The sequence below is a fragment of the Dama dama genome, chromosome 12 (genome assembly GCF_033118175.1).
Source record: "Dama dama isolate Ldn47 chromosome 12, ASM3311817v1, whole genome shotgun sequence".
In the NCBI taxonomy this organism is placed as follows: Eukaryota; Metazoa; Chordata; class Mammalia; order Artiodactyla; family Cervidae; genus Dama; species Dama dama.
The window spans coordinates 88,069,653-88,095,558 of record NC_083692.1 but is presented as its reverse complement, the minus strand read 5'-3'; the positions used below and the strand labels follow the sequence as shown (position 1 = coordinate 88,095,558).

General features: G+C 41.6%; 1 protein-coding gene across 1 annotated transcript in view; it reads left to right on the top strand.

Moving 5' to 3' along the window:
- The first annotated feature begins 10,016 nt into the window (after window positions 1-10,016).
- Window positions 10,017-25,906, top strand: part of MAP2K1 (mitogen-activated protein kinase kinase 1) — a 75,939-nt gene continuing 60,049 nt past the window's right edge. Inside the window, exon 1 of the mRNA XM_061158017.1 lies at window positions 10,017-10,498. Coding sequence (XP_061014000.1) covers window positions 10,419-10,498 — 80 coding nt within the window. The 5' untranslated portion in view covers window positions 10,017-10,418. The remainder of the gene's footprint in view (window positions 10,499-25,906) is intronic.

The window sequence follows — 25,906 nt, the reverse complement described above, 5'->3', positions numbered from 1 at the left end:
GAAGAAGGAAAGAAGGTCACGGTGGCCAGAGTTTGGTGACTAAGTGGGAAAGTAGAATGAGATGAGGTCTGATGGAGGCAGAGCTGAGAAGTCTGATGAGGGTTTTGGAACTGGAGCCACTGGTGGGTCTTCAACAGAGACTAATGCATGTTTGTTAAGATCCTTGAGCTGCTTTATGGAGAATGGACTTTCAGGAGGCCAGAGGGAAAGCAGAGGGCCAGTAGGATTCTTATGTTTGGGAGACAGAAAACAGAGGGCCATAGGATTCTTTTGTTTGGGAGACAGAACTTATAGGCAGCCCCGCCCCTGATGTTTCAGGACCTAGGGCAAGAGGCCACGTGGACACCAAATACCAAATGCTTACTTATGCAAAAATGATGCATTAAGCTTCAGGTCATCAAATAAAATATGTGGTGTCCTCCTATCTTGAGAAATATACTTTCACAACAATATGGAAGTCCAGGTTGGAATTGAGATTTCTCAAATTCCCTAGAGTGCTAGAATGCACCATGGGAAGAACTGGCCACTAGCTTTCTTCTCACTGCTGCCCCTTCCCTTCTCCCTTCCAACTCCATCTTACACTGCAAGGGCCTTCACCCCCAGGTGTGTGGACACCCAGCCCATGAGCCAAGCTCTGTCCACACCTCCTCAAATAGTTCCTGGGCCCCTCTTGGGCCTGGGGGAGCCTACACCTGGGTATGTCACTCTGTTCTCAGAAGGTGGACCAGGGAAAGAGGCCCTGCACTGTTTGGACAGGAAATTCTGGAGTCTTGGGGAACCAGGGAATGGTCTAGAAGTAGGGGACATAGACTCTGTGCAGGCATGACCCTTTGGTCCTGAGGACTCCTCCCAGTGTGGTGGGCGGTATGGTCAGACAGGGGCCATAGTGGAGGCTCTGAAGTCCAAGGCCAGGAAGGACTCCTCAGTTTTTTGACAGTTTGGATGTGGGTGGTGCTTCAAAGAGAGGAAACGGGATGGTTAGAGTGGGGTGAGGGAGTGGAATCAAGTGCTCCAGTTGAAATGTTTTGAGTTTGTGATGCCCACAGAGGCATCCAAGTATTAGAAATTCCAAGGAGGCAGTTGGCTGTATATGTCTGAAACTCAGGGGGCTTTCCAGGTGGCACTAGTGGTAAAGAACTTGCCTGCCAGTGCAGGAGGCATAAGAGATGTGGGTTCAATTCCTGGGTCCAGAAGAACCCCTGGAGGAAGGCATGGTGACCCATTCCAGTATTCTTGCCTGGAGAATCCCATGGACAGAGGAGTCTTGTGGGCTACAGTTCATGGGCTCACAAAGAGTCAGACACAATTAAAGTGACTTAGCACGCATTCACGTCTGAAACCCAAGAGGAGAGGTCCAGAGCAGCAGTGATAAAATTGGGAACTCATCAGCATGAAGATGTTGGAGCATGTAGCAGAGAATGTAGACAAAGAAGGGACAGAGTCTGAGGCACTGTGCCTGTGCGTAGTCATGTCCAACTCTTTGTGACCCATGGATGGCAGCCCGCCAGGCTCCTCTGTCCATGCGGATTCTCCAGGCCAGAATACTGGAGTGGGTAGCCTTTCCCTTCTCCAGGGGATCGTCCCAATCCAGGGATCGAAGCCAGATGTCCTGCATTGCAGGCAGATTCTTTACTGTCGAGCCACCAGTGAAGCCCGTGAGTACTGGAGTGGGCAGCCTATCCCTTCTCTGGGGGATCTTCTCAACTCAGGAATCAAACTGGGGTCTCCTGCATTGCAGGCAAAATCTTCACCATCTGAGCTACCAGGGAAGCCCTCTGAGGCACTATCAACTAACAAATACTCACCAACAAAATCTGGAAAACACTGAAAAGCAAAAAAGAAAAAATAAAATAATCTCACCAACCCTTTTGTACTCAGTCACTCAGTCATGTCTGACTCTTTGCAACCCCATGAACTGTAGCCCCTGTAGGCTGCCAGGCTCCTCTGTCCATGGAATTTTCCAGGCAAGAATACCGGAGTGGGTTGCCATTTCCTTCTCCATAATTCTACCTCCTAGAAATAAACACTGTTAGCATCTTGATATATTTCCTTTGTCTTCTCTCTCTCTCAATCTCTCCCTCTCTTCATCCATCATATATATTTACACTGTATTTTAATAATAAAATGGTGCTCATATGTATATAATTTTTATAAGTGCTTTTGTCACTACTTTTGGAGCATTTTCCCCTGCCATTACATTACTCTTTTAAAGAGAGATTTTTAAACTGATGCACTAAGTTTCACCATGTAGATGGATCATAAAATCCTCCATTTGGGGACATTAATTTCTTAAGATAACATAATTTATTACTTTTTTAACATAGAGAAATTCAAAGAAGGAAAACAAAAATTGCCGTTATCTTCCTGCCTAGGAAATATCTGTTGACATTTTCAAAGAAAATTTAAAAAAAAGCAGTTCATTTATATTGACAGAAAAATCTAACAAAATAAAGAAAGTACAAAATGAAAAGTGAAAGCTGTTCTTCCCACTTGATAAGTCTTTCTTTCTAAAGGTAATTATTGTTAACAAATTCTTGATTTTTTCTTCCAAGATGGGGAGGGGGGAACGGGGGTAAAAAACACTGAATTCAACAAAAGAGAGCAAACAAAGTTAGTATAAAAGAAAAATTAATTTGTGTTTACAGCTTGTTATTATGAGTAATGCTGAAATATACATCTCTGTTATATATAAATCTTTGCGCACATCTCTGATTATTTCCCTAAAATAAATTTGAACTGTATGAATTATGGACATTATATGAAATTGCTTTTTTTTCCCCAAAAGTTTTTAAACTAAGTTCAAATGACATTGAGTTTTGTCAGTTTCTAAGTTTGGCCCCAGATTCATAGAACTCAAAAACATGGCTTATGATCTACTCAAACCATTGAACTTATGCCAAATATGGTTTGAAGCCACTTGAAATTGAAGGTAAGTATGAAAATTAGAGAAAGAGGTGGTAGATAAAGGAACAATCATATTATCTTTATTTATGGCATGATCAAGATATTTAGTGTCACTATAATTGGAGATACTTGAAAATGTCACAGCCAAACTTACCTGATGACTATCATATAAAACAAATTTTACCTATCTATTACTTGGCAAGGTACCAAGAGGTTCTAGAAGATCATTATCCTGGGAATTTTAAAGCTTAACATTCAAAAAACTAAGATCATGGCATCTGGTCCCATCACCTCATGGGAAATAGATGGGGAGACAGTGGAAACAGTGTCAGACTTTATTTTGGGGGGCTCCAAAATCACTGCAGATGGTGACTGCAGCCATGAAATTAAAAGACGCTTACTCCTTGGAAGGAAAGTTATGACCAACCTAGATAGCATATTAAAAAGCAGAGACATTACTTTGTTAACAAAGGTCCGTCTGGTCACGGCTATGGTTTTTCCAGTGGTCATGTATGGATGTGAGAGTTGGACTGTGAAGAAAGCTGAGCACTGAAAAATTGATGCTTTTGAACTGTGGTGTTGAAGAAGACTCTTGAGAGTCCCTTGGACTGAAAGGAGATCCAACCAGTCCATCCTAAAGGAGATCAGTCCTGGGTGTTCATTGGAAGGACTGATGCTGAAGCTGAAACTCCAGTACTTTGGCCACCTCATGCGAAGAGTTGACTCACTGGAAAAGACCCTGATGCTGGGAGGGATTGGGGGCAGGAGGAGAAGGGGACGACGGAGGATGAGATGGCTGGATGGCATCACTGACTCGATGGGCATGAGTTTGAGTAAACTCCGGAAGTTGGTGATGGACAGGGAGGCCTGGCGTGCTGCAATTCATTGGGTCGCAAAGAGTGGGACACGACTGAGCGACTGAACTGAACTGAACTATTCTACCCCTAACTAGCTATGTGACCACAAAGGACACCACTAAACCCTCCAAGGCTCAGTTTTATTATTTAATTTAAGCTCTAAAATTCTCAAATGAACTGTCTGCCACTCTCTGCACAGAATCCCCATATCAGGTACCAGACAAGGATCTAGTTATAAAGGTCTATCTATTCAGAGAAAGCACATTGAGGAGCAAGAATAAATAGCAGTATCGCTCAGTAGTTATTGTAACAACACCAAATTGCTATCAGTATAATGACAATAACAATACTTTATATTTTATGAGATTGTACAATGAACAATCTGGAACATCACAGAGAAGAGATTCCTTGCTCCCTGGGAGTATGAAGTGAAAAGTGAAAGTGAAAGTCACTCAGCCGTGTCTGACTCTTTGTGACCCCATGGACTATACAGCCTACTGAATTCTCTACGCCAGAATACTGGAGTGGGTAGCCTTTCCCTTCTCCAGGGCATCTTCCCAACCCAGGGATTGAACCCAGGCCTCTCACCTTGCAGGTGGATTCTTTACCAGCTGAACCACAAGGGAAACCCAAAAATACTGGAGTGGGTAGCCTATCCCTTCTCCAGAGGATCTTCCCGACCCAGGAATTGAACTGGGGTCTCCTGCATTGCAGGTGGATTCTTTCCCAACTGAGCTAAAACACACTGATGTTTTAATATAATTTATAATAATTTAATTTAAAATATCTTAAAACATACATAAACCCAAGACTTCGTGTCACGTACTGTTCATTGTTGGGGATGAAACTCTCTTTAGACAAATTCTAAGCTCTCTACAAGGTGACCTGGCCTCTGAGCAGGAGTGTGAATTATTAAGAGATTGATAGATGTTACTATGACTCTACCTGTGTAGGTGCTGTATTCTTTTATCATAGCTCTCAAATCTGTAGATTAAATGGTCACTCTCATTTTAAATTTCCTGTCTGTAATCTTTGCAAAGCACTTGACAGGAAAAGGATGATGCTGGGGTTTTCCATTGAGTAGAAGCAAGAATGAAAAAAAAAAAAAAAATCACAACTGACCAGTGATGACAAGCATTCAAATAAATGTTCTGGGAAAGATTTGTTTCATCTCAGACCAGAGTAGAGATTAAGAATATCCAGGATCCTGGACTGTGATTGCAAAGGAAGTCAAGACTTCCTTCCCCACAGCTGCCCTCGAGGAAGCTGGTATGTCCCAAGTATATCTTCTTTCATTGCTCTCCCCAAGGGAGAAAAGCAAAGTAGCACATCTCTCACGGATGCCAAGCCAGGGTGAGGTCCCTACCCCAACTCCCCTCCAAAAAAAGGTGCCAGATCTGACATCCTGTCTGGTCGAAGCCACATCCTCAGAGAGCAATTGAAATTGCATCAGCCCCCACCATGCTGGAGCACCTTTTCCTTTAAACGAAGGGCAAGTGACCATTAAATGTGGCTCCCAAAATAACCCAGTGGTTTCATTGCATTTGGAATGTCTGGCATCTAGAACTGAGGAAGTGGATGTACTGCCTCTGAAGGGGGAGGGGAGGGTAGTGCTACCCTTTCCACTGTGACTCTTCACTCAGTTACTCAATAGGAACAGCTGCCAAACTCACAGGAGCTTAAAAATCTAGACAATGGATTCTATTCCTTAGCTGTTTATTTAAACATTAGAAAAGTCAGCCCCACCCTGCAGGATGAATTACAGGCAAAGGGAGTTTTAATGATAGTAAAAAGTCTTTAATAAAGAGTCAGAGTTCTCTCATGACTAGAGAGTAGGAAAATGTGGTATAAAAATGAAGAAGGAAATTCCCTGACAGTACAGTGGTTACCAAGCTTCCACTGCAGGGGGTGTGGGTCTGATCTCTGGTGGGGGATCTAAGATCCCACACGCTACTTGGGGTATGGCAAAAAAAAAAGGGAAAACGTAAGGTGGAATTTCCTCATATGGATTAACTTTTATTTACGGTAACTTGACATTGTTTTATTTTGAATTTCCCAGTTGAATTTGTCATAATAAGGGAATAAAAGGTCTTAATTTGTAAGAAGCAAATATGGACTTGCTGCTAAAATAAAACTCATAGGCTGATAATATCATAAAGTTCTCTGATCCTAAAATATTAACCGTGTGAGCATGGCTAATATGAACACAGGACTCCATAACATAAATGGTAGTGTTTCATGAATGATTCTTATTATCTTTTTATACTATTCTAGTTTTCCCCCCATATTAAGCTGGCATTAGTTACATAATTTTTTTAAACACACAAAATACTCAGAAGGCCTATATGTTTTAATGTGAGAAAGGCCTATTTTCTTTCAGTTTAAAAACTGAAATAGAAAAAATAAAAATACATTTCAGTTGGTCTGATCTATTTTCTGACAGGGAAAAAAAGTCTTCTTGTGATTTCTTTTTCTCTCATGTTTTATGGAGATGTAATTGACCTAAGACAGAAGGAGAAGGGGACAACAGAGGATGAGATGGTTGGATGTCATCACTGACTCGATGGACATAAGTTTGAGCAAGCTCTGGGTGTTAGAGATGGACAAGGAAGCCTGGTGTGCTGCAATCCATGGGGTCACAGAGTCGGTCGGACACGACTGAGCAACTGAACTGAACTGAATTGACATATAACATTGCGTAAGTTTGTGTATAAAATGTTGATTTGACAAAGCTATATATTGTAAAATGATTATACCATAGCATTAACTAAGCCTTCCTTGCTATCCCATAACGATCATTTCTATTTTGTGTGAGAACATTTAAAATTTACTTTGAGCAATGTTCAATTATATACTACAGTATTATTAGCTATACCATACTGTATATCAGGTCCTCAGAATTTGTGATTTTTATAACTGCAAGTTTGTACCCTCTGACCAATATCTCCTCATTTCCTCTACCAAAGTTTCTTGTAACCTCTACTCTACTGTTTCCCTGAGTTTGGGTTTTATAGATTTCACATGCAAGTGAGATCATACAGTATTTGTTTTTCTCTGTCTGACTTATCTCATTTAGAGTAAGATCCATCCACATTGTTGCAAATGACAGGATTTCCTTGTAGCTCATGACTGAGTAATATTCCATTCTAGGTCTTCTTCGTCTGTTCATCTGTTGACGGACACTTAGGCTGTTTCCGTATCTTGACTACTGTGAATAAGGCTGGGTTGAACGTGGAGTGCAGAGATCTCTATGAGATCCTGATCTCAATTCCTTTGGATACATACCCAAGAGTGGAATTGTTGGATCATTTGGTAGATCTATTTTTATTTTTTTTTTAGAAACTCCACTAATTTTATGGGGTTTTTTGATGTATCAATTTGCATTCCCACCAAAAAGCCCAGGGGTTCCCTTTTCTCCACACACGGCCAAAACTTATCTCTGTTTTTTTTTTTTTTTTTATGATAGCCATTCTAACAGGTATTAGGTGATACCTCATTGTGGTTTTTTTTTTTTTTTTTTTCATTGTGGTTTTGATTTCCATTTTCTTGATAATTAGTGATGTTGGGTAAATTTCTTTTTTTTTCTCTAGTAATTGTTTTATTGAGGGGTAACATAGGTCCAGAACACACATTGTTTTATTGAAAGATAATAAAAATCATAAGTGGAACACACTTTCCTGTGATCTCTACCCACAGCAAGAAAACAAACCATTGCTAGCACCTTAAAAGCCTCCTTCAACTCACCTTTCGATTCCTCTCCTCCTCAAGGATAACCTCTATCCCAGCTTCCACCTCCACAGACTAGATTTGTCAGTTTTTAGTAAATATATGTATAATATATATATGATATATATATATATACATATATATTTCTCGTGTCTAGTTTCTTTTACCCAACAGGATGTTAATGAGATTCATTCATATCATTGCATGGTGTTGGTGTTGTTCAGTCACTAAGTCATGTCTGACTCTTTGTGACCTCGTAGACTGCAGCATGCCAGGCTCTTCCGTCCTTCACTATCTCCCAGAGTTTGCTCAAATTCATGTCCATTGAGTCAATGATGCTATCTAATCATCTCATCCTCTGCTGCCCCCTTCTCCTGCCCTCAATCTTTCCCAACATCAGGATGTTTTCCAATGAGGTGGCTCTTTGTATCAGGTGACCAAAGTATTGGAGCTTCAGCAACAGTCCTTCTAATGAATATTCAGGACTGATTTCCTTTAGGACTGACTGGTTTGATCTCCCTGCAGTCCAAAGGACTCTCAAGAGTCTTCTCCAACACCACAGTTCAAACACATCAAGGCTTTGGAATTCGGCCTTCCTTATGGTCCAAATCTTCCATCCGTACCTGACTACTGGAAAAACCAAAGCTTTGACTATATGAGCCTATATTGACAAAGTGATGTCTCTGCTTTTTAATATGCTATCCAGGTTTGTCATAGCTTTTCTTCCAAGGAGCTAGTATCCTTTAATTTTATAGCTACAGTTGCCATCCGCAGTGATTTTGGAGGCCAAAATAAAATCTGTCACTGCTTCTACTTTTTGCTCATCTATTTGCCATGAAGTGATGGGACTGGATGCCAAGATCTCAGTTTTTGGAGACCTTTTACCCCTTAGCTGTCATTCTACTGTTTCTTGCTCAGCTTTCCCACCAAATCCTAAACAATCACTAATCTACTTTCTGTCTCTATAAAGTTGCTTATTCTGGACATTTCACGTAAATGAAATAACAAAATATGTGGGGTTTTGTGGTTGGCTTCTTTCACTTAGCATGATGTTTCCAAAGTTCATGAATGCTACAGCACAGATCAGCACTTCATTCCTTTTTATGGTCAAGTTACATTCCATTGCATGGATGTGCCACATTTTGTTTATCTGTTGATGGACATTTGGGTTGTCTCCATTTTTTGACTATTACGAATAATGCTGCCATACATTTGCATGAAAATTTGTGTGCAAGTTTTGTATGGATATTATGTTTTCACTTCTCTTGAGTACATAGGAGTGGAACTGCTGGGTCATATGCTAACTATATTTAACTGAAGAACTGGCAGACTGTTTTCCAAAATATCTGCACAATTTTACATTCTCGTGTTAATCTTTAAACAATTTATAAAATATGTTTTAAACTGAATAAATTATATACATAATAAAAAATTCAAACAGCATGAATGGCTAAAAAATGCAAAGGAAACTTTACCCTTTACATATTATAAATGGCTAGGTGCTGACAGGCTGCTCTGGACCACCGGGTGTAGACGCTTACATTATTTTGCACACCTAATGCTTTAGGATTGAAGAGGTGAACTGAATGTGTATTTTGAATCATACAAATCATCTTATTAAGCTCTTTATTCACATTTTTCTTCTTCAAGATTTAGAGAACTGGAATTATTGGTTGAAAGGAGTTTTTTTCAAAAGGTTTTTAAAATATATTCCCAATCTGCTCTCAGAAATACCCCAATTTAAAGTCTCATGCGTGGAGAAGGAAATGGCAGCCCATTCCAGGGTTCTTGCCTGGAGAATCCCAGGGACGGCGGAGCCTGGTGGGCTGCCGTTTATGGTGTCGCACAGATTTGGACACGATTGAAGTGACTTAGCAGCAGCAAGTAAGTCAAATAGAGAAAGACAAATATGATTTATATGTGGAATCTAAAAAATGATACAAATAAACTTATTTACCAAACAAACAAACAAAAAAAATAAAGTCTCATGCGCACTGAATACTCATTTCCCGGTACCCTCGTCAGCAGGCTAATAGTGTCTATTACCGCTTTGCATGTAACTTTCTACTTGCCAATTTGCTACACAGGAGTCTCTTGACAAGTCGTCTATTCTCCAACGCTGCCTCTAGAAACAGGAAGAGGTCTTTTTCTTTATTCATTTTATTACTTTAGTTTCATCACTGTGACTCGGCCCTGGGGCTACAGTCACCGTAGAGGAGGAGACCGCGTGGCGACCTACCGGATCCAGCTCACCTCGACTAGCTATCGGAGCCAGGATGCAAGACCTCCTTTCCCGGTAGGTCCACCTGGGAGTCCCTAGGCGGCAGAGGGCGCTGTGGAGCCAGGGACAGACCCCGCCCCCGGGCCGCGCGCCTCGCCCCGTGACGTATTTCCGCGTCATCTGCTGCCGAGGCGTTCTCTCATTGGCTGTGAGGGGCAATAGGGGCGGGCCCAGGTGGGCGTGTGGAAAACGCAGCCTCCTGGAATTGGGGGGGCGAGGCTTCCCCTGTGCCCAGCCCTCCCCCCAGCCCTCCCCCGCCCTCCAGTCCCTCTCTGGGACTGCTGCGCTGAGCCGCTTGGAACGCGGCAGTGGCGGCGGCGCACTTTCCCGGGCTGTGGCTGGAGCAGCGTTGTGGTGCGCGCGCCGGGGGACCGGCTGACTGAGGGAGAGCGGGAGGGAATCCCGAGCTGCTGAGCTGCGCCGGCGGGGAAACCCTTCGGTTCCCTGTGCATTGAGCAAGTGGGCCGGGGGTTCCCCCAGACGGCCACTGGCTCTTTGGCCCTGACGGGACCGCGCAGGGCGCGCCCCCCGAAGGCAGCGTCCGGGCTTGCGGCCCTGACTTGGCCCCGCGAGGCCGGCGCGGGGCAGCTCAGAGGGAGGAAGCTAGAGGGGCCGCCCTCGGAGTTGGGAGCGCCTTTCCTGGGTCCAAAATGCCCAAGAAGAAGCCGACGCCCATCCAGCTGAACCCGGCCCCGGACGGCTCCGCGGTTAACGGGACCAGCTCGGCGGAGTAAGTCTTGGGGTCGGGGGCGGGGTGGGGAGGCCCGGGCCGGGGTGCAGAAGCCGAGTCGGGTGTGCGCCTTGCGCGGGGCTCTGCTCGGGTCATCACGTACGTCTCGGGCCGCCGGGCGCGAGGAACTCCCGGCCGCCGAGGTATCGGTGACTAAGCACTGATTGTGCTCCTGACTCAGACCAGTCGGTGCACCCAACGAGTAGCGATGCCCCATCCCCACCCCTTTACCGACCCTTTCAGTCATCCCTGACCTCTGGTCATTTTCCCTCTCCCTAAAAAATAAAAACTGGTTCATCGCCCGCCTCTCCCCAGCTCTTTCTCCTAGATTCTCTGGGATTCTGGTGTGTAACGGGGAGAAGGGAGCCGATGTTTTGGAAGAATTAAGATCGCGTCTGCGTCTTGAGATCAACTCAGGGTGTAGAATGTGGAGTTGGGACCGGCGAGCAGTCCTCACCTTCGTGCTTGACACCTGTGGGCTGGGAGTGGCTAGTCACGGCCGCTGCCTGGCCCGCGAGGACGTGTGTACACCAAGACCCCCGAGGCTTTTTACTTGTCGACTTTGGGGGCTCCCATTCCTTGGCCTTCTTCCTGGAGACTCTTGTTTTGAAGGGAGCTACTTTTCTTTTCTTCATCTGACTTTTCATTCATTCACCAGATCTCATCGGTGTCTCTCCTGGGGTGCTTTAATTGACCATGAGCCCAATTTTGGACCTGAGGCGTAACACCATATTCTTGGAAATCACACACGAGGTGCTCCATCTCTGCAACTTCCAGTGTTCATCACTAATCAGCAGTTTACTTCTTTAAACAGTGATGAGTCTGTTTCATGGATGTTTCTGAGTTTCTCACAACTCTTTTGCATCCTAGGTAAGGGACAGGACTGTGTGAAGGAGAAAGATCTGGAGAGCTGGAGAAGTAAACAGAAAAGATTAAGAGTTCTTAATAAAAAAAAAAAGGGTTCTTAATCTCTTACCTGCACCCCTGGAAACTTTAGGAAACCAGCTGATGAAAAGAACAGATTAGGCCTCGACCTACTGCCCTTGGGTGATTTCTGTAACCTTTGTTTGTCTCTTCTCAGTTTTAGTAGCCTGGGGACCTGTTGGCTTGGTGGCTCTGTCCACCCCTATAATGATCACAAGGCCAGTGGTGGACAGACCTGTGATGTGAGCTCAACCACATTCCTCAGACAAACTTGTTTCAATACTGAAGTGTCCATTTTGCATGATATTAACTTGTCCAGGTTGGTGGATAACTATACAAACATTGATGCAAGTTTAGTGTACAGAATTTTATCCCCTTGAAATAGACTGAAATCACCCCCACCCACACCCCCACCACCAGAGCAGGGTGGGACAGGACAAGTTTTGACCACAGTGGACCCTGACTGACTGTTGTGTCCTGACCATCGTGCTCCCATTGGTTTTGGAAGACGGTAGTGAGTGAAAGTGGGGCTTCCCAAGGGGCACTAATGGTAAAGAACCCACCTGCCAATGCAGGAGAACAAAGAGATGCAGGTTCGATCCCTTGGGTCGGGAATATCCTCTGGAGGAGGGCAAGGCAGCTCACTCCAGTATTCTTGCCTGGGAATCCCATGGACAGAGGAGCCTGGAGGGCTGTAGTCCATGGGGTCTCAGAGTCAGACACGACTGAAGCGACTAAGCAGCAGCAGTGAGTGGAAGTACCTGTAGTCATTCTGTTGTTAATTGTGACCCCGGTGTTCTTACAAAGTGACTGTGAGAATTTACAAAGGACTAACAAAGTTGTTACAACTGTGACTGTGTTCTTACAAAGGGGAGAGGGAAGAAAAAAAGAAAAAAAACTATCCTGGAGTTGGTGGTAGATATATTTGGTGGGACTGGAAGATTCTAAGCAGTGGGTAAAAGGTTGGACTCTGGAGTCAGGCTAAGTTTGTGGTTTTGTGATCTGGGTCAGGTCTCTCCAGGGCTTAGGTTTAGTTTTTTCGTCTGTGAAAATGGGTCTAATGGTAGACCTATTTAGAGTTGTGAAGACTAAATGAGCTAATAGTAGTAAATCTTCCGCCAGTGTTAGCTGCTGGTACCTTTTGTTACTGGGTAGAGAATGCCAAGGGAAACTTGAAGGTAATTTCCAGTCGTGGTGGTAGATAAGGTGCCTTAGCTTCTGGATAACCGACTCTCCCTTACTCAGTCTTCTGTGCCATCTGCATCTACTTCCATGACTCATTGCTCTGTTACAATAGGAGGCATCTTTGTGTAGGCTGCCTGAGACAAACAGGGACTGTTCCCCTACATTTCCTGCCTCTCATGGGGGGAAAGCTGTACACATCTATTAATACATCTTTCCCCTTTTTCAAGCAAAGCTGATGTACTCATGTTTCTCTCAGTAGATCAGGGCATGATTTGGCACATTATCATGAAGTGTAAACTAAAGAGAAAAGCCCATTGACATTAAAGAACTCTTGGCACTAAGTTGGCAAGGTTGTTTCTCTGTGACTCCCTGGCACTTGGGACTGCTCTCTAATGTTGCACTTACCCCATTCGGGCAAAGTTGTGTTACATGGGACCTGAATTCTGTGCAGCTTCTGGGGTCCTTGAAGAAAAAGACTGCAAAAATATTTCTTTTGCGAGTTTGCAAAAATATATGAGCATATTGCAAGGGTGCTAAATGTTAGAGTGAAATAAGTTGGAAACAAGATCATGTCATTTCCCTTTTAAAATATTTTCACTGGGAATTCCCTAGTGGTCCAGTGATTAGGACTTCCTGTTTCCCTTGCTGAGGAACTGGGTTCAGTCCCTCCTCAGGGAACTAAGATCCCATAAACCTCACAACTCAGCACCGCCCCCTGCCCCCCAAAAAAGTTTTCATAGTTTCTTTGCAGTTAGAATAAAATAAAATCCAAATTCTTTATATCGGGCTGAGTCTGCTGTATCCTCCCTTCCCCGCCCCATCTCTTTAACCACATTTCCTGCTGCTCCTTTCTTCCGTTACACTGGTCTTCTTTCACTTCCTCCATGGGATGGTCCATACTCCCTCCAGGCCCTTGCACATGCTGTTCCGTTCGCCTGACATGAATCCTCCCTTCCTCTTCCCTAGCTGCGAAGGAAGCAGTCGTCACCTGAGTAAATGTCACTTCCTCAGAGATGTTCACAGACCACCTAATCTAAAGTGGGTCCCTCCTTCTCATGTCACCTGACTTTTTTAATGACACTCATTCACTGTCCATAATCTTTTAGTGGGGTATTTAAATATTTCTGTCTTCTGTACACCTTATAAACTATAAGATTGGACTGCCCGTTTTTGATTTGCTGTTCAATAAATAGTGCCTGGAATAGTACCTGGCAAGTAATAAGTGCACAAATGTTTGTGGAGTGAATTAGCGAAATTTCTAATATTTGCATAGTCTGTTTATCAAGTCTTTTAATAGCTTTTCATTTTTTTTTGTTATTTCCCCCTTTACTTTCATTCCCTCCTCCCCACTTTCTTCTCTCCCCAAGACACCATCTCACCCACTCTAGATATTTAACATTTGGTCTTATAAATCTACCTATTCATTGGGTATATGTGTGCCTTTGGGAGGTAGATAGAGTTCTTTTGTGTGCTTCAGTTCAGTTCAGTTCAATTCAGTCGCTCAGTCGTGTCCGACTCTTTGCGACCCCATGAATCGCAGCACGCCAGGCCTCCCTGTCCATCACCAACTCCCAGAGTTTACTCAGACTCATGCCTATCGAGTCAGTGATGCCATCCAGCCTTCTCAACCTCTGTCGTCCCCTTCTCGTCCTGCCCCCAATCCCTCCCAGTATCGGGGTCTTTTCCAATGAGTCAACTGTTCGAATCAGGTGGCCAAAGTACTGGAGTTTCAGCTTCAGCATCAGTCCTTCCAATGAACACCCAGGACTGATCTCCTTCAGGATGGACTGGTTGGATCTCCTTGCAGTCCAAGGGACTCTCAAGAGTCTTCTTCAACACCACAGTTCAAAAGCATCAATTTTTCAGTGCTCAGCTTTCTTCACAGTCCAACTCTCACATCCATACATGACCACTGGAAAAACCATAGCCGTGACCAGACGGACTTTGTTGGCAAAGTAATATCTCTGCTTTTCAATATGCTATCTAGGTTGGTCATAACTTTCCTTCCAAGGAGTAAGCGTCTTTTAATTTCATGGCTGCAGTCACCATCTGCAGTGATTTTGGAGCCCCCCAAAATAAAGTCTGACACTGTTTCCACTGTCTCCCCATCTATTTCCCATGAGGTGATGGGACCAGATGCCATGATCTTAGTTTTCTGAATGTTAAGCTTTAAGCCAACTTTTTCACTCTCCTCTTTCACTTTCATCAAGAAGCTTTTTAGTTCCTCTTCACTCTCTGCCATAAGGGTGGTGTCATCTGTATATCTGAGGTTATTAATATTTCTCCCGGCAATCTTGATTACAGCTTGTGCTTCTTCCAGCCCAGCGTTTCTCATGATGTACTCCGCATATAAGTTAAATAAGCAGGGTGACAATATACAGCCTTGACGTACTCCTTTTCCTATTTGGAACCAGTCTGTTGTTCCATGTCTAGTTCTAACTGTTGCTTCCTGACCTGCATACAGGTTTCTCAAGAGGCAGGTCAGGTGGTCTGGTATTCCCATCTCTTGCAGAATTTTCCACAGTGTGTGCTTAGGGTGCTGTATACTATTGTGCCATTATTCAGCCTTGAAAGAGAAGGAAATCCTGCCATTTGCAGCACCGTGGATGGACCTGGAGGACAGTATGCTAAATGAAATGAGCTAGACAAAGAAAAATACTGCATGATCTCAGATTTTATGTGGAATCTAAAAAAATGGAATACATGGAAGCATAGAGTAGATAGGTGGTTACCTGGGGTGGGAAGGTGGGGGAAATGGGAGGATATTTGTCAAAGGATACAAAGTTGTACTTAATAGGGTGAATAAGTCTAGAGATCTAATGCTTAGCATGATGACTATAGTTAATAATACTGTGTTGAATACTGGACATTTGCTGGGGGAGTAGATTTCAGGTGCTCTTGTCACACACACACACCCCAGATGGTAAATTTGTGAGGAGATGTGTATGTTAATTAGCGTGACTGAAATAATCATTTCAGTATGTGTATATAGTGAATCACCATGTTGTGCACTTTAAATATTTTCATTTTTTATTAAAAATCCTATTGTAAAAAAAATAATAAAATAAAAATCCTGTTGTGCTATAAATCTGCATCAGTTGGGATAGACTAGAAAATCTCAGTAGTTTAACATGCTTTCAGGTCAATGGGAGGCTCTTCTGATTGGATTCCAATCAGTGACTCAGGCTGACAGAGGCACCATGTCTGAAATATGCTTAATGAGAAGGGAATCTTGAGAACCACATGCTGGCTTTTAAAGTTTCTGCTCAGAAGTGTCACTTTTGCTCCCATTTTTGTAAAGCAAATCACATGGCTATGGTGACCTTCAAAGGGGACAGGGGCCTTCTTGGAAGGAGAAGAATCAGCAATATTTGAACAGAAGCAATGACCACCCTTAACTTTTATTTCAGGTTTTTTCTGTTTCAAACAAGTACCGTATTTCTGAGCTCTGTTCATAGTGTTATATGTGTATCTAGTTAATTATTTCTCTTGGTTGCAGAGCAATCAATCATGTGCATGTACCACATTCTACTTATTATTCCCCTAGAATAAGAGTTTTGTTGTTTCTAACCCCTTGCTGCTTCAAACAGTGAAGCCATCACTGTCCTTAAATTTGTACCTCCTTTTGGATTCTTGTAAGAGTTCCCTATGGAATATACTCAGAAATGGGATTGCTGAGTCTGAGGGTACTTTGGCTCTTCTTCCATGATAAGGCACTCACTTAATCCTTCTTTGTACTTTATTTTTTTTTCAGTTTCCTTTTTATTTTTGAAATTGTGAGAGTATGAAAACACACTTACAAGAGACTTGGAAAATACAGAACAAGTTACATATAGTTCCACGATATATTACAATTATTTTTTAAAGTAGATAAATTAAGATTTTTAGTTGGAGTTTCAATATCAAACTCTCAAAAATTAATAGAATGAATATGCAGAAAAGTAGAAGGATATAGTGGATCTGAAAGGCCCCATGAACCAATTCAGCATAATTAAGATTCACAGAGATCACGTAACAGTAGGATACAAAATCTATTCAAGTTCCCATAGACTATAAACTAGGAGACATTGAAACATATCCAGGGACATAAAACAAGATGCAAAAATTTTGTGGTCTAGGGGAATTGAAATCATACAGAGTCTGTTCTTTCTTTGTGTTTTAAAGAGTGCTTTTAACTCCCACAAGGAGAAGCTTGAGCCCTGAATAGAGTTCAAAGTTGCAATGCAGGGTGCTCCCCAAGACCTCACTTTTTCTTTTACCTTAGGCAAGTTGTTTGTACTTTCTGACTTTTAGTTTCCTTATCTGTAGAGTGGGGATGAGAATGGTTCATAAAATCTTTGTCTTAGTGGCCTACAAGGCCCTGTCTGATCAGGTTCTTAGTTTTCCCCATTGTCCCCTTCACTCTTGCCCTCCAGCCATGCTGTTCTCTTTGCTGTTCCACAGTTGGTTGGGTGCATTCCAATCTCAGAACTTTTGCTATTCTCTCTGCCTGGAATTTTCTTCTGCCAAATACCCGCATGACTTGCTCCCTCACTTCCTTTGGAACTCTGCTCAAATGTTTCTTCACACAGGCCATCTTGGCTCTATTTGTAGCATTCCCTGTCATGCTTGACTCCCTTATTTGCCATATTTTTCTTCGCAGCACTTACCACTAATTAGTGTTGCATTGTCTATAAATATTTATCTCCACCTCCCCCTGCCCTAAAATGTATGCTTCATGAAGGTGGGGGGTTGGTTTGTTCCTTGTTCAGTGAGTAGATCAGTGTCTGGCCCATAGCAGATACTCAGTAGATATCTGTTGACTGAATGATTGAACCGTTCTTACCTTGAAGGAGTATCATGAAGATTAAACAAGATAGCACATACGGAAGTGCTTTGAAGGCCACAAGATGCTAAATAAACAAGGTGCGTTGCTTGGCCTTGGTGGCATCCACAGCGTTTTCATTTGCGTCAGCACTTTCTGCAGGTTTGTAGGAACACACGTCTGTTAGTGTGAAGGCCCTTAAGGAAGAGGGCAGAGAGGTTGAAACAGGTTGTTGTGCTTTTGGGGGATCTCTTACGGCCTTAGGCGCTTCCCTGATGGCTCAGTTGGTAAACAGTCCACCTGCAATGCAGGAGATCTGGTTGGATTCCTGGGTCAGGAAGATCCACTGGAGAAGGGATAGGCTACCCACTCTAGTATTCTTGGGCTTCCCTTGTGGCTCAGCTGGTAAAGAATTCACCTGCTACGTGGGAGACCTGGATTTGATCCGTGGGTTGGGAAGATCTCATGGAGAAGGGAATGGCTACCCACTCCAGTATTCTGGCCTGGAGAATTCCATGGACTCTATAGTCCGTGGGGTCGCACAGAGTTGGACGTGACTGAGCGACTTTCACTTAAAACTTTACCTGGGATGTGCATTATGACAACTAGAAGCTTTTGAAGTGGTTTTAACTGACTTTGTAGTTCTGAACTTAGGTGCTTCTACAGGTTTGTTGCTGCAGTAACTAATACTGGTGCAGTCTTTTGAGAACAGCTTCAGGTAAAAAGTAGGGCCAGCTGAATCCTGTCCTTGGGAAGAATGTATCTGCTGTTGTTGCAGCAGATACAGAAAGAGCAGAAGGTTCATAAAGATGACTTAGCCTGGGGCAAGGAGATGTGTAAGGTGCTTGTTTGAGCATAAACATGTACAGCATTCAACTTTCACTTATTTATGCATCTTTGAAAACAGGGAGAGCTTTGAAAACTTCCATAGAGCTTCCCATCTCTAGCTTGATTTTTCTCTGGCTGATCCCTTTATTGTCCTCCCATTGCCCCTGCTTTTTACCTCTGTCTGGTCTTGCTCACATGGTTTCCTTTGTCTGGAATGCCCTCCTCCAATTTCCTGTGTGATTTTATTTTTGTCTTGTATTTGCCACCACACTTTAGGTGAGGGGAGGACCTATAACTATGAGGAAAGGAACCACGACTATATTGTGTACTGATATTTCCCCCACATCTAGTGCAGGGCCTGGAATGAATGAATGCTCACATCTTTCAAGAGTTCATCTCCCATGTAGCCTTTTCTGAGTAACTCCATGCCATTCTAGGACTCAAGTTTGAGACTTAGTTTTGCTACTTCTATATTGTTGATCTTTGGCATGTCATTTATTTATTAAAAAAAAAATTTTTTTTGCATGTTATGTAACTTCACCGAATCTCAGTTTCCCTCATTAGTAAAGTAAGGATGATGATATAACAAACCTGTGAGGGAAGGAGGGCAGGTGAGCGTCATCCAAAATAACGTTATAAAAGTTCTTCATGATTGTTGGAAGCTGTCTACATGGGAGGTGCCACCTTTGGTTTCAGTTGGTTTCAGGTAACAGTTGACTGTTACCTTTTTTTCTTAATACCAAATTGCAAATATTGATAAATCATGTTAATTTGTACATTTTATATGCTGCCTGTTCTTCGAAGTCTAACCCAAACCTGCATCTAATCAAGCCTTGAGATCTGACTTCCTGTTTACAGCAAATACAGGGACAGAGAAACAAGTGAAATGACACCAGGAGGAAACAAACAAATTCAGGATGTGGAGTATTCTCTAAGACAACTGACCCAGTCCCTTTAAGAAGTCAATGTCATGTGGGAAAAGTAAGGGAAGGTGCTGTTTGAGAATAAGAGACTGAGGAGACATGCCAGTCAAATGTAATGCATGAACCTTGGTTGGGTACTGAATCAAAAAATGTAATTGCTGTAAAAATGATTTCTTGGAACAACTAGGGGAGTTTAAATAGAGAATTATGGTTAACTTTTTAGATGTAATAGTGGTATGATTATGTAGGAGACTGTTGTTCATAGTTGATGAGTGAAACTTTGAAATCGTTCAGGAAAAAAAATTGCACTCTCATAGTAGATAAAGCAAATGGGGCAAAATTGTTCACAGTTGTTTAGTTGGTTAGTGTATGAGTTTGACTCTTCTTTCCATATTTCTTATGTTTGAAAAAATTAATAATAAAATTTTTAAAAGTACCCAGAGATTAAAATTCATCCTAAATCTTACATCCTTTTTAACATTAACTCACCTTTTCTCTCTCCCGCTTTGTACTCTTGCCTGTGTGTTTGTGTGTGTGCTTTGTCGCTCAGTCATGTCCTACTCTTTTAGGCCTCATGGATTGTAGCCCGCCAGGCTTCTCTGTCCATGGGATTTTTTCCAGGCAAGAATAGTGAAGTGGGTTGCTATTTCCTCCTCCAGGGGGTCTTCCCTGACCCAGGGATCAAACCTGAGTCTTCTGCATCTGCTGCATTGCAGACGAATTCTTTACCATTGTACCATCTGGCCTATATTGTATAATAAACATCACCTTAAATACTGTATCATTTTGAAGTCATATGCTTTCTTATTCACTAAATGTTCCTTGTGTCTTTTTTTTCTCCATTAATTTGATTATTTGGGACCATGCCTTTTTGGACCCCTGGGTCTACATCACTCCATTCTCTTAGTATAGTAAATCATTATCAGTAAATTGGACAAAACCAAAATAACATTTAAACAAACTAACCAACAACAACAAAAAAACTCTTCCTTGCAAGCTTCCATTGGTATGAATTGGTAATTGTCTTTACCACATCCATAGGAAGCACAGGTCAAGCAATGGAAAATCTTTCCAACATATTGAGAAAACCTGGAGAACCCACAGACTGGGAAGAAGATGAGGTGAGCTTGAGAAGAAAGCTTAGACTCTCAATTTTGTTTCTCTTAGTCCCTTCTAGAAGCTGCCAGTTTTGAAAAAATCATCCTAGTCTCTGCCACTTGATTATGTTTTTACTTCATGTCCTGTGTCCTGTCTCTTTTGTCTGAAAGCCCACGAGAGCTGTTTGAAGGCTCACGTACCTGTTTGCTAAATTAACACCTTCCAGAATGAATTGCATTTTTGTTTTTAAAAGAGCAGATGTTCTCTGAATCCTGGTGCAGGGCCTACTGCTAAAAATGCTGATCCTGCCTCTGATTTCGTGGTGCAGCTCCCAGGGGTATCCTGCTTTGATGTCAGCAAGGGAGTCAGATAAGATGATGTTGCTTGGGGGTTGAAGAAAAATCAAATAGAGTGATTTCTTCCCCCCGAACCCAACTCTTTTTTGAATATTTGCTTGCTCAAGTTTAACTTTAAAAGAAAATTGAATATATCAGTACCTTTTTAAGGAAAGAACCTGCAGACATTAAATTTTCCTTTTAACTTTTGGTTAATCCATTATATACATACATAGATAACTGTGATCAGTTGATGGGCTCCCTTCCTGCCCCATTTTTACTCATAGACATAATTCTCATGCTTGTCATTTATTTTTGGCTAAAGAGTAGAATTTGATAGGACCTGGCTTCACAAATGACACTTTGTTGATTATTTAGATGGCTTCCAAAATTTTATTATTTACTGATACTCTTACGAGTATTTTGAACTAATTTGTTTTCTTTTAAATTAATTCATACAGCAAATCAGAGGCAATGAACCATGTTGCCCATTTTGTTATGTATTACTGAATATGTTCCATAAAAAGACAGAACCGATTTACAATGTATATTTCAACTGGCTCCTCAAGCTTTAGGAAGTTGGTTTTTTTTTTCTTTTTTTGAAGTTTGGTGATTTTTTTTTGATAGTTTAATAGGGCACCTTCTCAGTCTGCTTTGCTTTGTTTGCCAGGCTGTATTTTTGAAATGGGATTATTTTCAGTCTCAACTAATCTTTAATGAATGAATGCATTTTGAATGTAATTTGCTCTGCTGGATGGTGTAGGTAGGTGAGTAAGATTGTTTTTGCCTCCAAGAATCTTAAAATCTCATGTATGAAAAAAAAAAAAAATCTCATGTATGGAGAGGTTGCAAGTTCACAAGGAGGAGGAAACAGATGGCTGTGGGGTAAGAAAAGTGCCCCAGGAGAAAGAGGTACAAAGAAAGTTCTGTCGGTGCTCGTTGAGAGGGGGAAGAGCTCACATCCAGTGGGGAAGATCAGGAGGGCCTTCACAGAGGAGATGACACTTGAGCTGGGTCTTGAAGGATGGCTAGGATTTCCATGGGAATGGGGGAGGGAGGGGGCCTGGCAGGAAGAGAGCTCAGGATGAGCAGCTTCACATAAGTGGGAAAGCCTGGGATGTGTAGAGGAGCAGGCAGCTAGTTCAGAGTGCTGGATGCCTAGCTGCAGGTCACAGGAGATGAAGCCGGAGAGGTAGGTGCGAAGGTTTTGTGGCACCAACCGAACACTTTGAAAAGTTTCATGCGAACTTTTTTCTTCTCAGACCATTTTTTAATAGATACGTCTAAATAGCTTTGATGTGCTTTGTATTTTATTTATTTTTTGTTAGTTTGTGTCCTTTATTAGCCAGTAGATTATTGTCTTTTGGTTTGTTGAAGCAATAGGTCAGTGTTCTTTGTATTTTTTCAGTTTTATAAATTATGTGGCTACTACATCATCCCATTGTGATGTTTCCCTTTTATATTATATTACTTAGGAAAAAGTACATATATCTTTCATTTTCCAAAGCATGTCTTTTGTATGGTACAACCTACTTTTCTTTAGTATTCATATGTGAAGCATTATTTCATAACTAGCAGGAGTATGTGGCTTCATTTTCTTCTAGCCTTTTCTCTCCCTTATATGGTCCCATCTGGAATTAATGTGTTTGGGGTGAGGTATGGGTCTATGCTAATTTTTCTACAGAATGAGGTCTAATATCTTCATGGAGTTTATTAAGTAGGATTTTTATCTCTTGTATTTTCAAGTTTATTTTATGTGGTCTTTATGGTATTTTTAAAATCTATTTCTAAAATTTCTCTTTAACTCTTACATACTTTTGAGTCTTTTTTTTTTTTTCTTTCTTAAATTGGGTAGGGTTAAAGAAAACTTTAAAAATTGTCATGGTGTATATTTCCATTTATTAATGTCTCCCCCTTTTGTTCTATTATGGTGTTATAGTTTCTTTTGAATAATTCTCTTGTGTCCTGAGTTAATATTTCAAATACCTAACATTTTGATGCTGTTGTGATAGAACATTTTTTAATTTGTGTATTCCATCTTGACTGTGATTTGTTTGAATTGTTTATATCCTGAAACTTTGTTAAATTCTTTTATTATATCTAGTAACTTTTGATTGAATATCAGTATTTCTAGATTTATTAGCGTCATCTGCAAAACGTAACTTAATTTTTCCCTCTCAACACCATTTCTATTTTATAGCCATCTCAACTTGCGTTGCTCTCAATAGGAGTCCTTGTGTCCCAGGGGAACATTTGAAACTAATAAGGCTTCCCAGGAACCTTCGGGGCTAGGGGCTTTTCTGCTCTTTCCAAAGAGCTGTGAAAATAGGAAGCAGCTGTCCAGCTTTATAGAAGCAGCGCTTGTTAGGGCTGGCAGGGTCCTTACAGATCTTCTAGCCCTGTGCCTCCTCTTACAGTATAAGGAAATCAGACCCGAGAGAGGGGAAGGAACTTGCTGGGAGTTCACACAGCTGGAGTTAAAGAAGGTACCTGAAATTTTATCCCAACTCAGACATATTTTCATTTGGTACGCTTACTTGGTCTGAAAAATTTCTAAGTTTACCCAAAACTGAATTTTGGTAATTTTACCCAGTCTTCTTAAAAATTTTTATAAACCTCTTCAGGTAACAATCTGAAACTCTGGAAAAGGGTATCTCTCTATATCACCACTCACCTAAGGTGTTTGAGGAAAAAGGGAATGAGGAAATGGAGGGAGGAAAGGATATTTTATTTTTGTCCAGGATCCTTAGTAGGAGGGCCTATTTTTAAGCTTCATAATGTCAGTTTTTAAAGCAGTGGTTTTCAGAATAACCACAGACAGAAGTCCCTGTGAAATGAATGCCTTTCTAGAATTGACCTATTTTGAGTTCAAACTGTTACCCAAGAAAGGTCCAGAATTTCAGATGCTCTTAAGCACATTTACTCTTCAGACAAAGTAGAACAACTGAATTGAGTGAATGATCTGCATAGGTTCCAGATTCTGGTTAAATCTTGAAATTTGGGGAGTTGTAAGGAGAAGACATGACTAATCAATCACATTGTTGTACTTACATGTTGACTGGATCCAGATTCGTTGTTTCTTTTTTGAGTTAGAACTTAAATTTCCAGGTTATTTATTTTTTTAAATTAGATTAGACCCTCACCACATTTGAGAGTTCCGAGTTGAAATTATTTGCCCTATGTGATTTCATATCTTCCTTCAGTAAATAATCCTTCAAGGATGTCCTTGTTGGGGAGGCCTCAGAAGTTAGCAGGATTTCTAAGCTAACTATAAACCTTTTGTCGAATGGCTTACTCAAATCCAGATCGAAATCCTACCAAAATGCTAGTCTGTATTTCAGCTTCTCTGTCTCTTTCCTTCTCTCTGAGTCTGTGGAATGCTAGAAAAGCAAGAAGAGGGTAGTTTAACATTCCAGTAATTATTAACAGTAGAAAATACATACTGCTTTTCGTAGGCATCCATTTGTGTCCACTGGTAAAACTTGGACATTGGAGCCACAGAAAAGCTCTATTCACCAAAAGAAGGACCAGCAGAACGTTGGACCAGGCTCATAATACATTATATTAGTTTAGATAGAGAGTGCAACACTTATATTATTTTACTGGAACACTTCTAAAACATAGTCTTTTTTTTTGCCTTATTTTATTTTGGTTACTAAATTAGTGCAGGGTTAGCCATAAGTGCAGCTTGTAAAAAGGCAGTCCTGAAGCATTTACAAATAAAAAAGAAGTTATAAAATATTTATTAGGGGAAGTCAAGGGGAGAGTTAGCAAGGAAAGTACCAAAAAACCACCAACAGGTGTTTTGGTTGCACTGAACAAAGCTTCAGCTTGATAGGCAATTGGGGGAAGGGTTTTGTGAATTCCTGAAATGTGAGGTGGCATGCGAGGTGGAGGGGACACAGGGGAAGCGGAAATCAGCGGTTCCGGAGACACAGAAGACTTGGGTTATTGGAGGCTCACCCCTTGCTGAGGATCTGTAACAATTCCTGAGCAAGTGGCTTTCTTGAAGAGCAGGAGCTGCATCTGTAGGACCCAGGTATGGAGTAATCAAGTATGAGTCCTAGATCAAGAAATGCAAAAGATAGGATAAAGGCAAAAGACATAAAACTTTATCCCTGAAGGACATCATAACTGAAAAAATAACTACCACTGATTGAGGAACTTCCTGATCTGTTTCATCCATTATCTTAAACTTGCACTGAAATTCTGCAAGAAAGGTCATAATATTCTGTTATACAGATAAGGAAAATGAAGTTCAGGAATTTGCATATTTGCCTAACTAGTAAATGGTGGAGCTAAGTTTGGAACCCAGGCCTGTCTTGCTCTAACACTCAAGTTCTTCCCACATAGCCCTCCAAAGATTGCATAAAATACTAGAGGTCATCTTCGAGCTACTCTTGCCAGAACTGTAGCCACTAGCCATATGTAACTATTTAAATTTTAATGAATTAAAATTAAAGAATTGGTTCCTAATTTACACTAGCCACATGGAGGACTCAGTGGCCACATGTGGCTAGTGGTTACTGTACTGGACAGCACAGATTACATTTTCATCATTGCAGAAAATCTGTTAGTAGCTAGAGGTTATCCAGTTTAGCTCTGATTTGTTTTTGCCCCTTTTTTCTGGAAAGGAGAAAATGAAGGACGAAGGAACTAACTTATTCAGTGTCTCCAGGTCTTTGGGCTGGTTGCCTGGTAGCTTTTCCTATGTTCCACCCTCTTCCTTAAAAAAAAATTAGCAGAATAGAGATGTGCAAAAGCAGTGACTCCTACTCTCTCAGCTTTGCCTGGCCTTCAAACTAGATTCTTCCTCCCAAAGTACAGTCCTGAGTTTTCACGAGTTCAAAGAACATTTCGTGATTAATTTCCCTCAGGGAAATGAAAGATGTTTGTTGGAAAGGAATTCCATGCTAAATGTATGAAATAGCACTTTGATTCCTTCTGGTTCTTTCTCTGCTTTCCTACTAAGCACTTCGTAATTGAACTTGCAGCTGCCAACCATTTGTCTTCCAAATAAGGCCAACTTCAAAACAGTTCAAATGACAGAGGTATATACTTTGAATGCCAGCAGCTGCTTGTTATTTGCTGTTTATTCCAATGGCATTTGTGTTAGGGTCAAATAGATTTAGATTATGCCCAGAATTACAACAATAGATTTCTAACTTGTGTGTTTAGAAGATTAAGATGTATTAACATTCATTTAACTGATATTTAGTACATACCTAATATGTATCAGGTGGACAAAAAGAAGGTTTGCTGAAATTGGAAAAGATGCCAGTGTTACGGCCAAGTTGAATGTGTTTTAAAT